Source organism: Tupaia chinensis, unplaced genomic scaffold, assembly GCF_000334495.1.
Source record: "Tupaia chinensis unplaced genomic scaffold, TupChi_1.0 Scaffold000225_1, whole genome shotgun sequence".
Classification (NCBI taxonomy): domain Eukaryota; kingdom Metazoa; phylum Chordata; class Mammalia; order Scandentia; family Tupaiidae; genus Tupaia; species Tupaia belangeri.
Window position 1 is genome coordinate 579,317 of NW_006159700.1, and position 17,497 is coordinate 596,813.

The 17,497-nt window shown below is 40.2% G+C and overlaps 1 protein-coding gene across 1 annotated transcript; it reads left to right on the forward strand.

Moving 5' to 3' along the window:
- The first annotated feature begins 815 nt into the window (after nucleotides 1–815).
- Nucleotides 816–14,892, forward strand: CAVIN2 (caveolae associated protein 2). The gene is made up of 2 exons (XM_006147805.3): nucleotides 816–1,644; nucleotides 12,545–14,892. The coding sequence occupies exons 1-2, from the start codon at nucleotides 1,162–1,164 to the stop codon at nucleotides 13,337–13,339; spliced, it is 1,278 nt and encodes a 425-aa protein (XP_006147867.1). The 5' UTR covers nucleotides 816–1,161; the 3' UTR covers nucleotides 13,340–14,892.
- The last annotated feature ends 2,605 nt before the right edge of the window (nucleotides 14,893–17,497 follow it).

Here is a 17,497-nt window from a genome sequence, read left to right on the forward strand (position 1 = left end):
ATAGCCATTACGCTAACTGCTGGTCCCCCCTGATGGGTTCTTTTAACAAACATACACCCTTTAGGAGTAAGTAGGTGGCATGGAGGTTAAGGCGTTGGAATACCACATGGCCAACTACCATTCAAGTTCTAGACCCGGGGCTTGAAAATCATGCCAGGTGTGTGTGTGCATGTGTGCCCCAAATCCCAAGAGGAGAATGGAGGAGAAGGGATTGTGGTGTGGCCGTTCCCCCCCACCCCTGGGGGGGAGCAATGTCTCATTTTGCCTCTCTCTGTCTCTCTCTGGCAAATGCACATGCCACATTGTTTCCTTTTCAGTCTTCTCAAAAGAAACTTTATATTAAGGGGGAACGGGGGAGGAGGGTGGTCATTTAAAAGGCTTCCATCTATTACAGGATACCAGTTTGTAATGCCATCTTGTTTTAATAACCCTGAAGTTTAATCTCCTTCAACTTTAATTTGCATCCCCAATTGCAAGAGTAATAAGAAGTGCTGGGCTGTGTGTCTGGGGTTAGCAGGGTTACTACCATTCCTTTGCAAATGAGAAACAAACTTAGCTGCACAGTACTCTAAACTCTACTCCTCCCAGTAGGACACCCGGTGTTCTGCAACCCATCAGGCAGTTCCAGGGCAAATGCAAACAATAGTTTCCGTTACAATAACATGTATCCAGGAAAAAAAACAGGCACTCTGTTGCATTTGTAGCATAGCAGCCAGAGAAAAGTTTACTAGCGCTAGCCAATTGGAAGCAGTGGAGCTGGGCCAAGTTAGCATGTTTTCTCCGCCTCTAAATGAAGTCACGATTGAAATATGGCATTGAACTTATTTTAAAAAGGGAAGGGGAGCAGGAAAGAAAAGCTAAACCTGCAGCAAAGTGTTCTGTGCCGAGAATGCTGTTAGGAAGTGTGCTTGCTTCTGAACTCTGAGTGGGTTCTGTTCTGTACCCTTCACCTCCCACTGGGTGGAGTAGGGCCTTTAAGAGCAGCTGGAATGCAGTTCCCCTGATCAGCTTAGCCAGTTGTTGCCTGACTGAACCCCTGCCAGAGCTGGAAAGCGGTGCTCTGACCTCAAAACAAGAGGCCCCATTTCGCACCCCTTTTCACTGCCTTCTCACCTAAGCAAGAAGCTTCCAGCAGGGAAGAACGTTCCCACCTGCCCAGCCATGGGAGAGGACGCAGCACAAGCGGAAAAGTTCCAGCACTCGGATTCTGACATGAGGCAGGAAAAGGCATCGAGCCCCAGCCCAATTCCCTCCTCCACACCGAGCCCCAGCTTGAACCTCGGAAGCACAGAGGAGGCCATCCGGGACAACTCGCAGGTGAATGCCGTCACCGTGCGCACACTCCTTGACAAGCTGGTGAGCATGCTGGACGCTGTGCAGGAGAACCAGCACAAGATGGAGCAAAGGCAGATCAGCCTGGAGGGCTCGGTGAAGGGCATCCAGAACGACCTCACCAAGCTATCCAAGTATCAGGCCTCCACCAGTAACACTGTGAGTAAGCTGCTGGAGAAATCCCGCAAGGTCAGCGCCCACACGCGCGCGGTCAAGGAGCGCATGGAGAGGCAGTGTGCACAGGTGAAACGGCTGGAGAACAACCACGCCCAGCTGCTCAGAAGAAATCATTTCAAAGTGCTCATCTTCCAGGTCAGTGCCTCCTATACCTGGGACACGTGGGCTGGGACTCCCCAACCTTCCTGATCTCAGTCCTCCTGGCTCCTACAGCCATTTCTACATCTGTTCTTCCTGGCAAGGATTATACATACAAGGAAGGCATTGTCACTTTTCTGCCGGCAGCAGGCAAGTGTAAAACTTGTGCAAAGTGTAGGAATTCCCTAGGTCACAGCAGCCTAAATCCAAGGTAGAGGCCGTCGGGTTAGCAGGCAGAGGTCATTTTTCAGAGAGTAACTGGATGCACTCTGCCCAGGTTGGGAAGGTGCACAGGTGCACGCACCCTAGTCTAATTCATTTGTTTCTGCCTTAGGAACTGTGGGGTCTGGCTACAGCTGTTAGCTGGACAGGGCAAATTAATTCAGTGACTGTTTATTAACTCTTGGTAGGAATGTGTGATCATATGAGGTGCTTTTTTGGCTTTTGTTTTTTCTTTAATCACGTGAAACTCACAACTGGTTAAACTAAGTTTGTCCAAAGCCTACCAATGTTTAGGGACTCACCAAGTGGGAGATTGATTTCATTAGAGTTGAATTAGCCTTGTTCTTTTAACACTTTTGAGCAAAGCAATCTTGTGGAGTTCTTTTCTAGCACATGGTGCACTATAAATTCAGAGCCTAACTCTTTACAAACACACCAGATATGCCTCTCATTGCTCAGAGACCACACTGTAAAGTAAAATAAAAGTGTTATCAGTCATAGTCACAAAAGCCAGTCTTGAATGTTTTCTCCTTCAAACAGTTGCCTTAGAATTAAAAAAAAAAAAAAGCCACTTAATTTTTTTTTAAAAATACATCAATGATGCAATTAATGTAGCAAGAGGCTATTTGGGGACAGGGAGATTGCGTGGGGCTGTTGTTCCGCCAAGTGGTGGGCATTGGTGAATCCAAGGGCAGCCCTGCCTAATGCTGGAAGCCCTTCCGCTCAGTGGAACCCAGCCAGCACAGAGCCCAGGAAGCTATCGCCCTCCGCCCCAGGGCTGTCTCCTTGTGACCATGTGAATAGGAGAGGATTTCAAAGCCATGGAGGGGAGAGGCTATAACCAACAGTTTGATTGTGAAAGGCAGACAGGGAGAGCCTTCATCTCCCAAGAGAGATTTAGAAATTGGGATTTAAACGAGGGCGCCTTCTTTTTCTGAAAGAATGTGCTCTGCCAAGTTAGAGCCTAACTAAGCCTTCCTACCCCCATAAAGGAAGGACTCATCTGACTGCCTTTTTGTCCTCCCCAAATGGCACTGCAGTGTTGTAAAGGTTCAGGCAGCAGATGTCCTCCTGTACCTTGCAGGCTTCTGCAGCTGAGGAACTTTTCAGCTTTTAATGCAAATGCAATAGCTTTTCATGCACCAGATGAACTGAAAAGAGATATGGTAACTGGGCCTTTCTTAAGCCATATGAGATCCTTACTTTATTAGCCTAAAAGATATTAGAAATCTCAGCTCTCAAGGCATTTCTAAATTAAATACTGATCTCCAAACAAAAGCAAACATGTGCAGACCTGTTTAAATCTGAGTTACCAAAGGAAATTTCCCTCCTTCCAGTATGAATCAGGGAGATTATTTCTCATCCCCGTCCCTGAGTTAAGGAAGGCGGGGAAAAAAGTATGTGTCTCCTGGAGGAAAACCACAATTTGTCAGGATTGGCTTTCCTTTTGTTTTGTTATGGGTGTTCTGCAGATAAGGATAAGAAGGATGGAGGAGATACAGAATAGAAACTCAGGAGAATTGTAAATGGACATTTCAAAAACAAAGTTTGGGAAATTAAAGGCATGTATTGTTGTTGAGGGCCTGACATGGTTCCTGTTTGGTCACAGGAGATCAAGGGGTGTGAAGTTACAGCTAGAAATAGTTGGAATTCTCCACTCAGTGAGTAAAAGCTGACACAAGGGTGCTTGAGACCAAAGTGGTCACTACAGGAATCAAAAGCAGTGTGTTTGGATTCCTTTCTGGGACCCTTAGCAATCCACTCCAAGGACACCAGTAAAAAGCATGTTAGGAGCAGGGCACTAGAGGCAAGGACCTGGACCTCTCTTAGGCACGTAAGATCCTTTATTAGTCTACAGGATAGTACAAATCTCGACTCCTAATGCATCAAAAGATGAGTGTTTTTAAAAGTAGATGCAAGTGCAGTCCCTCAAAGGAAAGATCGCTCCTTTTTTTTTTTTTTTCTTAAAGAAAGGATTCCTGTAGTAATGATGCTGGTGGATAAGACAATCATTTGTGTCAATCATTTGTGTTAGGGAGTGGCCCAGTGTAGTGGTTGAGCAGATACACTGTAGAGTCACACAAGTACTAGTTCAAATCCTAGTTTCGCCACTTGCCAATTACGTCTGCACTTTGCCACTTTTTGAAGCCTCTCTTTCCTCATTTATATGCTGAGGACATTGATGAGAGCAAACCAATTTCAAGCATTTAATAAGCCCTGCATACGCTGCTCAATGACTTTCTGTGCGTTGTCTCGTTTATCCCTAATTTACAGATGAGGATGCTGAGATTCAGAGTTTATATACTGCCTGAAGTTATTAGTGAGCAAGTAGTGAGGCTAGCATGCTAATTCATGTTTAATTGATTCCAAAGCATATGCTCTTAAACACTAATGTTTCCTACCTTATCTCTCTCTCGTGGGGTGAGGAATAAAAGAAATGCCATATTTAAAATGATTAGCAGAGACTGGCATGGGGTGGGTGCCCAGTGAATAGAAACTATTCCTGGGTGGATCTGAAATTTATTTGCTCAGAGGGAAGCTCTACTTTGGCTTGTGTAGAAATTTGTCTTTTGAAAAACTAAATAAATAAATACATGTATTTTGGCTAAAAATTGATCCTACCCTTCCCAGGATCTTAAAACAGCTATGCCCATGCTTTTTTGGAGCTTATTAAAATATATACACGCAAACCATCATTCATTGTTTAACTACCACCATGTTCACATCAGCATTATGTCAGGTCTCCATGAAAGCAAAGGACCGTGCTAAAAATACTGACACTACAAACTGGCAGTAGTAGCACAGCCCTACCAGTGGGGCAGAAAGAGCTGTTTCCTAGACCAGTGGGGAGTGCAGAGGGCGGATAATAATCACTTGGTGTCTTTAAGCAATTTGTCATTTTGGGTAAACTTGACCCCGATGCTGGCTTTCTCCTTACTAAATCCACTAGTTTTCTCAGTGAAGACTAAAATAATAATAATAGGGAGAAGAAGAAATTATGTAAAAATACAAGAGGAAAGATTTGTCCCCTGCCTCAGACACACTTAGCGCTGTAGTGTGGAGGAGATTACGTTTCTAGTTAGTGAAGTCCTGTCATGTCCGCCAAGATCTACATGTGTGTATTTGTTGGCTGATTTACTAGATACTTACATGCCAGTATTGTTTTAATTCTAACTTGGTTCTTAATTTGTCCTACTTAAAAAATCATGTATTAATTTATATCTGTGCCAAACTTTACAATGTGGTTGTATCTGTTAAGCACATAATTTCTTAGCAATTACTTCAAATTGTAACCAGCAGTATCCGAAACTATAGAAACACTCATCTCCCATTGAGTAGTAAAATAAATTTTAAATTCTAGTTAAGATCAGCAGCTTTCCTTTATCAAAAAAAAAAAAGTTGTAATAGCTTAAGATCAATGTTTGAATTCAAAATACTGTGACATGTACCAGCATGAATGAAATAAGACATCTAGGCATTACTGATAAAAAACCAAATGCTATGGAAAGACTAAGGCTAATACTTTGCCTATGAGCATGGCTATCTTTTATTTAAAATAAAATATGCTCAAAAAATCAGTACAGTTAAAGTTGAGAGGAAATTCTGTCTGTCGATTGCAGAACCTAGAATTTCCCAGGTAACTGGCACTAAAGTTGGGAGGCTGACATCCTCTAAAGTCTGGTCATTGTTGAAAAGCCACTTGGGAATGAGTTTGAAGCCCTGAGAATAAAATGAGAGTACTCTTGGACAGCTTACACTTTCATCCACATAAAATTGTGAAATTGGGTGAAAAAAAAAACAGTAGAAGGTTAGATATTTGCAATGGATACATTTCTGGAGAATTGAGCTTATAAATATGTTCAAATACGCATCATTTGGATTTCCATGATGACATCAAAATTTTAGAAAGGTGCTAAAATTGTCACATCTCCCTGCTATTTCTTTACTTATTAATTTATTTATTTAATTTAGAGATTTTTGCTATGGGGCATGTGAACTCGCTGGAGAGACAGAGGGGAACAGAGAGATAGAAAATGAGAAATCACCCCCCAGCAGGGGACAGTGACCCTGCCACAGTCCCTTCTGCTCCATTATCCTTTCAAGATTTTGGGTACACACATACATGTGTCTGGTGTGAATTTCAATCATCAGGATCTGGGACTTGAACTGTGGTTGGCCACATGGGAGTTTATTGCCTTAACCACTGTGCCACCTGCTAGCCCTTCTTCCTCCTATTTTCAAAGTGGCTCTTAAAAAGACGATACTTTTTGCAAGATTATTTCTCTGAAAACTGTTAAATTGATACAGACTTGGAAGAAATGGGGATATAGATAATCGAAGACATCTTTATACGATAATTTGCTGTTTATATTACATTGATTAATGTTCCCATAATGAGATATTGGTTTGATATGTTACTTATCCAGTGCCCTTTTGGTTTATGAGATAAACAAAATACTAGTTCTTGATATTATTTACACTTATCGAATTTCAGTACTGCCCGAGGCACCTGAAGTGAATAACTGATTATTGTTGGTATTTCTTCAAGAAGATCATTACATTTTCTCATCTATTAAATATTAAAAAAATGTATATATATTTTTTGGGGGGGAAGGTAGTCCACACAAATAAATGTTGCCTTTTCCATTGTTTTGTAATCTGTATCTGTTTGAATTGAATGAATTAAAAGTGTTTTCCAATGCAATTCAGGTCCTATAGTTTTGATTCTTACATGAAACAAAATGCAGTTGGCATTATTACACTGTAAAGTTGTGTTCTCAATTTGTTCATTTGTGTGTGTGTGGTTTAGGTTAATGTCTAGAATCAAAAATGTTAGAGCTAGAAAGCATCTTATCAATCATTTAGTTTAACTTTATTCTGTATTGAAGAAGCAACAGCTTTGAGAAGCAAAGTGACTAGCTAGATTTCATTTTTATTAATAATAGAAATTATAGAATTGAATTTTGAAATTAGTGAAAACAAATATGCTAATCCCACTATGTTAAAGTTCATATTTACTGGATTTTCTACATCAGCTTTTAAATAATTCAGTGTGATATGCTTTTGTTTTCTTGTGTTTTTTGGTTTTTTTTTTTTTTCTGTATAACAAAGAACCCCTAACCAATATGATCTTAAAAAAAAGAATTGAACCCTTGATAACACTGAAAAATAATGAAACTTTTAAATCCTGCAGAATGTGAAAGACTGCTCAGGGATTATAACTAATGCATTTTATTCTTATGACTTGCTGAATCCACCGACAGCTGCCTTAGGGGTGCAGTTCTAATCAATGGTTTTATCCACTTGGCAATCTATACCTCAGAAACACAAATCGGAGAAAACCATCAATGTGTAAAAGAGACCTATAAATCAGAATGTCAGGTGGGCATAGTTCCATTTTAATAACTAGTATTTAGAGATTATTGGATAAAGCATTCCGTGGACACAAATTTATGGTCTTCATATCCCTTGAGCATGCCATCACATCCCTGGGGGAATACGACATCTTTTGTTATTTCTGTCTAACAATAGGAATAAATAAGTGACAGGAAAGCATACCACTGGCTTCTCTCTCCTTGTTTAACCTTTTAAATGACTTACCTTAGATTTCCCTTTCTAATGCTAGTCATGAGTGATTTCCTTTTAAAATATACATACGTATAGACTTACAGAGAAGTTTGCTTCCATGAGCACTAACCCAAGAAGTGCTCAGGATGTTGCCAAGTCTCTGTGTCAATATTTTACATATACAACCAGGACTATCAGCTTACAAGAATCAATATATTGGTTCATCAGAAAAGCCATGATATATTTTTCAATTTTTTTCTATGCAAAAATGTGTCATGACTTTTCTGACAACCCAAAAGTAGCAAGTGAGCTAAAATACAAGGAAAAATGCTACTTCCTAAGAGTTCTTTCCACTCCGTTTCTTTCCTATGTTGCAAGCAAGGCAGTTATATATGTTCGAAGTATGCTATTTAGACCTCTTTTCCTTTAAAAAAAAAAAAACTCCTTAGGACTCCTTAGGGTCCTTTTGAAAGGTCAGAACCAGAAGAACCTACATCAGTGGAGGCTGAGGACCTTTTTGACAACAAAAGGCAAATAGCTAGCTTTTCCTGGGGCCTCTTCTGGGTAGAACTGCCCAAAGAAGCAACACAGTCACAAAGGATTCCTAGTGCCATTGTAAGGCGCCACAATCCCTAAGTACACAGATGAGTAATAGCATAGGGAAGCAGCGACAGGGTTGAGGTTGAGGATATAAACTTACTTGATCCTCCTTGAAATAGTTGTCCATTTTGGAACCTATAAGAGAAAACAAAAACATGATAACAAGAAGCTGAAGGTAGAAGTGTCACCTTACATGTAGACATGTGTAATAGCAAGTCGTCCTTAAGTGTTTGTGAGAGAGCTGAGCACGAAGGCAGGTGTGCATGTGAGGCTGGGCACCTCCAGGGACAATGATTACAGAGGATCCACTGTCTAAAGTTCAAATTGAACTTCCAGTGGCATTGCCTTTATTTCATAGTCAAACACACACACACATATTTTGTTAAATAAATAAAATAGAGATTTGGGGGCTGGCTCCATAACCTAGTGGGAGAGCCAGATCCCACAAGGCTGGCAGTGGTTTGAATTCCAGCCCAGGCAAATTGAAAAACATGCCAAACATGTGAGCATGCATGCTCCAAGTTCCAGCAGAACGGAGAAATGGAGGAGAAGTTAGGACATGACCATGCCCCACAGGGGAGGGTACTCTCTCTCTCTTCCTCTCTCTGTCTCTCTCTCTGGTAAGTCCATGTGCCCTCTCACAAGTAAAAGAAATAGTATTTGAAAAGCATCAGTATTTTTCTGGTTCTAAACAAACATAATAAAAAGGTAAGACCTACATATGCTTAAATACTTACAAATTCCCATGTAAGAAGCAAGGGCTTACCTTCAATGTGGGTGCCATAAGAAGCCTCACAGTAACCACCGTCCATTAGCCAAAACACTAAATACTGCTCGAGTAATTAAGATGACAGCAGATGTGTAGTAGCTAGCCAAGAAGACCTACCTCACCTGTTTCCAGTTGCATAAAGACACGTCCGGGATTCTGTTTGTTCTACTAGGTTGATTTTCACCGTTGGCATCCAAGAGAGTGCTATAGGTCTCCCTGGCATCTTACAAGGGTTCAGTGAGGTTTATTCGCCTCCTCTGGACACCCTCCTCTCCCCGTACATGCCCCGTGTATCTCCCACAGGTCATTTCCAGTGCCCCTTAGAGCATTCTTTTCTCAAAGCTGTCCTCAAAGGATGCCTACAAGTGACAAAGGAGTCTTAAGATGCAACAGTAACTATGCTTTTGTAATAATTAAATTTACACTTTAAAAAACCTAAAATAGTATTAATTCTTTTAGAAGTATAGTTAATAAAGCAGGCTTCATGACCTGGTGGTTAAAGCAACCAGATCCCACATGGCTGACCATACAGTTTGAGACCCGGAACTAGCCGCTTGAGAAACATGCTGGGCATGGGTGTGTGCATGCCTAAGATCCTCAAAAGAGAGAAATGGAAGAGAAGGGATTACACATGACCACTCCACATAGTGGGGTGCTTTCTCCTCTCCCTCTTTCTCTGTCTGTCTCTCTGAGGGACACAAACACTTGCTAGAGAGAAAAAAAAAAGGCTTAGATGAAAAGGCCACCTTTTATTGGAGTTAAAGCAAAGGAAGTTACCTAGCTTACTATATTTGATTACTCAGATGACACCATACAAAATGTAAACTTTTTTTCTGAGTAACCAAGGCTTATTTTTAGTTTTCTGCCTGAATTTCTGCTTTCCTCACTGAAGACTTAATCACATTTCACTGAACTCCTGGTTTCTTCTTTCCCTGTAAGCAACTCCTGTCAAACCTTCCCAACTCTCTTGTCAAACCCCGCAAGTAATTTTGCTTCTGCACCAAGCAAGTACTAACTACTCTCATAATCTATACGCCTCTTTCAATAATACTCATCCACAGAGCATAGAATTCTCCCTTCATTAAAAAAAAAAAGAAGAAGAAGAAGAAGAAAGAAATTTTACCAAAAAAGTGAATAGAGGCCATCTCCCTCTTAGGCCTTTAGTTCCGATTCCTCAGTGCAGCACTAGTCGGCAAACTTTCTTGGAGACAGAACTAAGCCTGTTCCTTTCGTAGTCTTCAAGCTTGCCCAGCAATCTCTATTCTAGCTGCCCCCAGGGATTTCTTAGAAAACCACTTTTCCCTGTGAGCACTGGTTTAACAGGTAGCTGTTGAGCTGTAGACACTGGGACAAGGCACTAACAAGAAGTAGAAATCCCTACCCTTGTGGGGAGAACATTCCAGTGAAATAGACGCCACCTCAACTGGAATCATGGGAAAACTGCTCTCTGAGAGTCCACGTCATAGGTAACTTGAAAAAAATCCCATTATTTCTTTCCCCTTTTTTTTTGTTTTGTCTTTAATACTATGTATTTGATACTTCCCATGACATTCAAAATGAGAGGGAATGAAGAAAGCTTCTCCTATTATTTATTTCCCCTTTTTTTTTTTTATTTTGTCTTTAATACTATGTATTTGATACTTCCCATGACATTCAAAATGAGAGGGAATGAAGAAAGCTTCAGGACATAGAATACATAACATTCTTTGAAAGAGAACAAGGATTCTTTTTAAGCAGACTTTCTGTTTTGTACCTCTACTTTAACCTTTGTTTCAAACCAATTTATGGAAAGGACACTGCATGAATGTGTGTGTAAGAGGAAGGTACAGGGCCGTATCTTTTCAAAGAGTATCCTAATTATACCATTCAGCGGTTAATAAGGAGAGGGACATTCAGAAGTTTATTCCTAGTGTCAGAACTTTATTTATTTAGCCTGTATCAGAAGTTAAAAATATACAGTCACACTCTTAGACCATGTTTCCAATTTATTGACTTTTTAATTGATCAAAATTGCAACACAAGAAGGGAAGTTCTTACCATTAACATAAATTTTACATGAAGTTTAGATCCCAAAGGGATTTTTAAATCCACTAAATCCAGTTATTTTTCCAATGGAAAGTTAACTGGGAAGTCCAAGTTACAGTCAGGTAACCTAGAGGCTCTGGCTGCAGGAGGTTGTGTCTGGGGCCTCTGGAGCGCTGGCTGCAGAAGCCATGGTGCCTCAGGGAGTGCAGCTGCTAATCCAGGTCAAATCCACTTGCTCATATTTGGAAAAAACGGAGACCAAGGAGATTAAGTTATTTGCTGAAAGCTGCACAGCCACTTAGTACAGCAAAGATAGACTCAAGCCCCTGCTACACGTCTAATGCCGTGCCTTTCCTTACAATGAAAGCACCTTGTTCACTGACTCTCATTTTCCAATATTTAAAGAAAAATGTAAAAAACTCATTCTCATTTATGTGACCGAAGGCTGTCTGGATTCAAATCTCTCCAATGAGCAACATTGTAACACCTTCCTTTTGCATTTGGAGGCAAGTTCTTGGCTTTGCTCACCTAGGCTCCACAAGAGACCATCTTCCCTTGTGTACCCAGAAGCTGCAGGAGAGGAATGCTGGAAATAATGAAGCGGGGCAGCTTCCTGAGCTTTTCTCCTCTTATTTGAAGGTGGCCAAAGTATTCTCCCCCTAGGAAGTCCTGTTTAATAATAGAGGCTTGATAAGCTTTGTATGGCTGTCTAATTCCCCCTTACTACTCTAAAATTGACCCTAATATCTCACCTCCCATTCTTAACTCCCACACAGGACATCCTGAACCACAAGGCTTCATGAGGAAGCCCCCAGGAAAACTAGCCCTCGCTTCTCTTAGTCTAAAATGATATTGTCAGCAAAATTACCATGTGCTTTTGAACAAACACTGAAGCTGACCATACCCCACACTTTTTTTTTTCTTTTTTTTAGAGATTTTTACTATAGGGCATGTGTGCTCTCCAGGAAGACAGAGAGACAGAAAGCAGGAAGTCACCACCTAGTGGGGATGGCCACAGTGCATACAGCAGTCCCTTCTCCTGCACACTGCAGTCTCTTCTCCATTCTCCTCTTGGGATTCTGGGCACACACACACACACATGCCCACATGCTCAGTGTGAGTTTCAAGCCACTGCTTCCAGGACTTGAGCCATGGTCAGCCATGTGGGAGTTCAGCAATGTAACCACTCATCTGCTGGTCCCACCCATACTTCTTAACTTGTAGTAGGGGAGGGAAACAAAATGAAGGATTTCCCTGATAGTGAGAAATTCTTGGTTTTCTCCCCTGCTCTCATATTTTTAACTTGACCTTCAGGCATTTTTGCACTGAAATTTTGGCAGGAGTGCTCTGACATTGAGGGAGGGTAAGAGAGAGAGAGGGCCTCTGTGTTCACAATATAGTAACTTACTTTAGCTCCTTTATCTAGGTAGCTTCCTGGTCTATCTGAGCCACAGCCCACTTCCCCCCTGCCTGCCGCTGATAGAGTTTTGCCAGCCACCCTCATGATATTCCCAAAAGGCAGGCCTAGCCCTTATCCAACTGAAGGGGAATGATTTGACAATACACAGTTCCTTCTTCCTATTCTAGAAAACTGTCTAGAATTGGGTGTCTGTCATCTCCATATCCCTAAGTCACAGACGCACAAATAATAGCATTTCAGGACTATTTGTGAAATACGTTATTAACATGAAACCTACATTGTCCATCTTTCAGGAAGAAAATGAGATCCCTGCCAGTGTGTTTGTGAAAGAGCCAGTTTCCAGCCCAGCGGAAGGGAAGGAGGAGCTTGCGGATGAAAACAAGTCCCTGGAGGAAACCTTGCAAACAGTGGACCTCTCATCGGATGATGAATTGCCCCACGATGAGGAGGCCCTGGAAGACAGTGGAGAAGAAAAGATGGAAGAAAGTAGGGCAGAGAAAATAAAAAGATCCAGCCTCAGGAAAGTGGATAGCCTCAAAAAAGCATTCTCTCGCCAGAACATTGAGAAAAAGATGAACAAGCTGGGGACAAAGATTGTATCTGTAGAGAGGAGAGAGAAGATTAAGAAATCACTCACATCAAATCACCAGAAAATGTCCTCAGGGAAAAGCTCCCCCTTCAAGGTTTCTCCCCTCTCTTTCGGTCGAAAGAAAGTTCGAGATGGAGAAAGCCCTGCAGAAAATGAGACCAAGTCTGATGACATGCCTTTCAGTGAGCAGATGTCAAATGACCAGGAGGAGAGCTCGTTTGCAGAAGGTCTTTCTGAAGCATCCCTCACCAGTGCCCAGGTAGAAGGGAAAAGCACAGAGAGGGATGCTGAGAAGCTGGCCTTGAGAGGGAGTAACTCGGGAATGCACAGCAACATCGACTTGACTATCGTGGAAGACGAGGAAGAGGAGCCAGTGGCCCTGGAACAGGCACAGAAGGTGCACTATGAGGGTGGCTGCATGCTGACCTCCCAGGAGACAGAGCAGTCGGGTGAGGAACCCATGCAGCCTGCTGTGCTCCAGGTGGACCAGACAGCCTGAGCGCATAGCCCACGGTGCCTAGCCTGTGCTTTAGTTAAGTGGGCCACTAGAGCCTATAAACAAACTCCTACACATCTCCAGCACCACCCACTCACTACTGTGTGACTTTCCAGGCAATAGTCATTTAACCACATAGTGGTAGCATACCCGAGACCAAGATCTCCTATGATAGCAACCTGTCAGGGCACCACTCGTCATTCGCTCTTAGATTCTGTTTCTGTAGAATTTCTCCAAGATTGCCAGGAAGAAATGGAGCAGTTGAAAAACACTGATCCATTCGGTTTCATCAGACAAAAACAGTGGCTACTTAGTCATGAGACATGATTCATTTATTTTGTCATCCTGTAAGCTTGCTGAATAGTGTGCTAGGAATATATTGAATTTCTTAAGTATTCTGTGAATCTGATTATTAAGTGTGACATATAATATACACAAATATGTATGTGAAAGACATAACTATATTTGAAGAAGAAGACATTGTTAAAAGGGAGATGAGCATGTTCAGTTGGTTATTCACTTAGTAGAAACCAATTTTTAAATTTTAAATGAAGGAAAAATTGAAAGACTGTAAGTGTCAACTAATGAGGTAAGATATATAATGAAGTCAGGACTATTAGAAAGCTAAGGAGGAAAAGTTAGAAATAGAAGAAATAAGAAATAAAGAATGATAATAAAGACAAAGACAAAAATAGTATATGCTTCACAGTGAAATATTTATAATGTTAGCTTAACTATTTTCACTCTTTAAATAACAATACTAAAGAAATTCATATACTTGGATTATATCTTCACAGTATTTTTATTTTCTAATGTTTAAAAGTAATACACATTTTAAAGTTGCATCTTTTAATAAAAGATATTACAACTATTTCTCTAAGAAAGCTCAAAATGATGCTGTCTTTTTAACATTAGAATGAATATCACTTTTCAGAGAATAATTGATATACAGGGCCTTTGTAAGGAGGTTGGATCATACTATTCTTTAATGTAATGTTTTCCAGGTTTGAAATAACCCTTACATACTCCACATGTTAAAATCTACAAGTTTGGAAAGGGAAGGATTCTACTTTTCCATTTTGTACATATTAGAAATTCCATCCTAGGTCATATTTACATATTAATTTCACATTATATTAATATGTGTCTTAACTTTCTAAAGCATGATAGTGTTTTATGTGTATATACACATTTATTCAGATAGGGTAACTCTTACTGCTGCCTAACATTACACTAAAATATTACTTTGTCTTTTTTTAATTTAAAAAGGCTGATATTTTGTTAAAACATAGTTTAAAGACAGTTGATACAGGGAGCAAATTCCCTACCTTTAGTGTGTACTGCCTCAAATACCCTTATAAGGAGAGGTAATTCAAGACAGTATTAACAAACTATGCTTTGTCATGAGTAAATGGGATAGGATTCACAAATGTATTGATGGCATAACCTATTCAGCTATGTCCTTATTTTTGCAATAATGTAACCCCAAATGTTGGCTTGTTGAACTAACAATGACTGTGTTTAAGAAGATTAAATAAACCAAAAAATAAAAAGTATGTAACAATGTCAGGTTTTTGGCAAGACAATTTTAGAACAAGCAGAAGGAATTGATTTTTAAACTCTCCTCCAAACATAGCAGTAATGTTGATTGTTTCAGTCTTGATTTCACCTATTAGCTCTGCTTTCGTTTTTTTCCCTGATCGCATTTAGAAATCCAAGCCTCATTCTTCAAGTTGAACACTCTTGACATCACTTCTCCAGCTCTGGAAAGCATCTGAATTTATTGCAGCAACTTGATGAATTTGATAGCTCCATCTACATTTTTATTATATTGTACCAGGCCTTTTATACCTTAAATAGTCCTGCAAACATGAATGTATTGAACTGTATGTTTAGTTTATTCACGCAGATAAACCTTTGTCTTCTGCAGTGCCATAGACTTGCTAGAAGACTTCATTTAATTCAGGGCCCAAAGTGTGGCTGTTTAACCTTTACAAAGTTGCTGTCGCTTCTTATAGCCAAGGAGTTGGGGGATCTGGAGCAAATGTAATGTTTGCATTTCCTCTTTAAAAAATGTTTTTTCTCTTTTGTTCCTAAAACTACCTGTATGTCAGTGGAAAACTTCATTCAGGCATCTTTTTTTAAGTTTTATGGACAATCACACTTATTCTGCGTTCCACATTCAAAGCACTAAAATCCTAAGCAATAAAACAGAGAATTAGGCCAGATAATTGTTGGAAAACACATACTGTAGGGATTAGAGAGAGCAGCAGTTGTGGAAATGGAAGCTATTTATTCTGTATTATTGCTGAATTATTTGCATACTGGTGAGGCTACAAAGTCCCCAAATTAGATATGTCTTTCTCCCACCTATCCAATAACACATTCCTAACTTTATGTGCCTGGGGCTCAAGAACTGTATTCGTTTTCCCCAAAGATCTGTTATACATTAATAAGGAGATCTATATCTTAGAAATACATTTCAGGAGTAAGAAGTATATTACATGGATCATAAATCTCACAGAAATATAGCAAAAATGTCATTTTTTTCCACAAGATTTATTTTAAAAATACATAGATATATATCGCAACAGGAATATTTTCCTCTTTTGACTTACGAATCTAGTGTAGTGGCAGGTGGCGTGGTGGTTAAGGCACTGGACATTCTCACATGGCTGACCACAGTTTGAGTCCCAGACATGGTGTCTTGCTTTCTCACTTTCCCTTTCTCCCTGTGTGTGTCTCTCTCTGGTCAAATTGAAATAAGTGAATGAATAAATAAACATTAAAAAATAATAAATAAATAAATAAAAATAAAAGACCTACACTAAGACCAGCTCTACACAAGACAAAAACTTGTTATTTTTTGTACAACGATCACCCAAAGTGTTTCTACTTTTAGCAGTACTCACCCAAAAGAACAAAATTTCAACCTCATACAATTCAGCCCACTATCAGGAAACTAGAAGCTCCTTCAACAAAGCCAAGCTGCCAGTGTAAGTAAAAGGTTATAATGAAAGTCATTTCCTACATTAAAACACTAATGCCCAAGCCCAGTTAATTCCTGCTCAGAAGTTTGTTTACTGCCCTACAACCGGAACCTAAGTGATTTTATATTGGAGATTGGGAGTATGAAGAACTGAGGTACAGGTAGCAATCATTATTAACAGTTCCATAGCAACCACGAGTCTTTTCCTAAAAATCAAGACTCAGGCTCTGCAAAACAAGTCTGAGATGAAATTGGCACTGTGACCTTTGCATTCTGCTTGATCTGGGTGTCTAGATAAAGACTTCTGCAGCCAGGAACTCATTCCTAAAGAAAATGGGCAATGACTTGCACTATTAAAGATACTTTCATATTTTGACTTTAACCATTGTAATATCCTGTAATATTCGAAAAGTTAACATTATTTTGAATTCTCTACACACACTGCCCCAATTAAGAAGTCACACCTCTAGCAAAACAGCTTGATATTTATATATTTGTACACTTTCCACTGTAAAAACCAGCAAGTTAAATATTCATTGAACGAAGCCACACTTAGCGCCCCCATTTGCTAAAATTCTTAGTGCCAAAGAAGTCAGACACAAGCATGGGGAAAGGAAGCCAGTATCTTTGATAGGTTATTTTACCTCAGGCTGGGCACTCCAACAATAATGAGTAAGTGCCACGTGCCAGCCACAAGTGTTACCTCACTTAAGCATACAAAATCCCATTAGGGAGGCACGATTTTACTTCTATTTTAAAACGGTAAGAACCTAGGATTTTTGGAGTTTAATCCAACTGTTAAGATGAATAGGAGATGGACCCCAGAGCTGTCAACTACTCTAAGATCTAACTCATTAGGTTATAATTTAACTATTTTTCCTGTGAGGATCACAGAGTTACGTGACCAAGATTGTATAAATAGTGAGTGGTAGAGCCAGCATTCAATCCCAGGCTGAAACCCAGCGATTGCCAAAATGGACTCCCAATTATCACACAACTGTGTTTAATTATGAATCACTTTATAAGCTCTCAAATGGTGTAGTATTAACTTCATTTTATCTTCCCTTATATAGCATCACATACAGCTGCACTGTGTAAACGATTTTGATGATTGTCATTCCAGTGCTAAAAAAGAGAAAAGCTCACGGTTCTGGGAGAGCCACAGTAAGACT

Excerpts from the sequence above, each read along its gene's own strand:
- CAVIN2 (XM_006147805.3), top strand. The coding sequence starts at position 1,162 with ATGGGAGAGGACGCAGCACAAGCGGAAAAGTTCCAGCACTCGGATTCT. Across the intron at positions 1,645-12,544 it reads TCAAAGTGCTCATCTTCCAG|GAAGAAAATGAGATCCCTGC; the intron begins GTCAGTGCCTCC and ends TCCATCTTTCAG.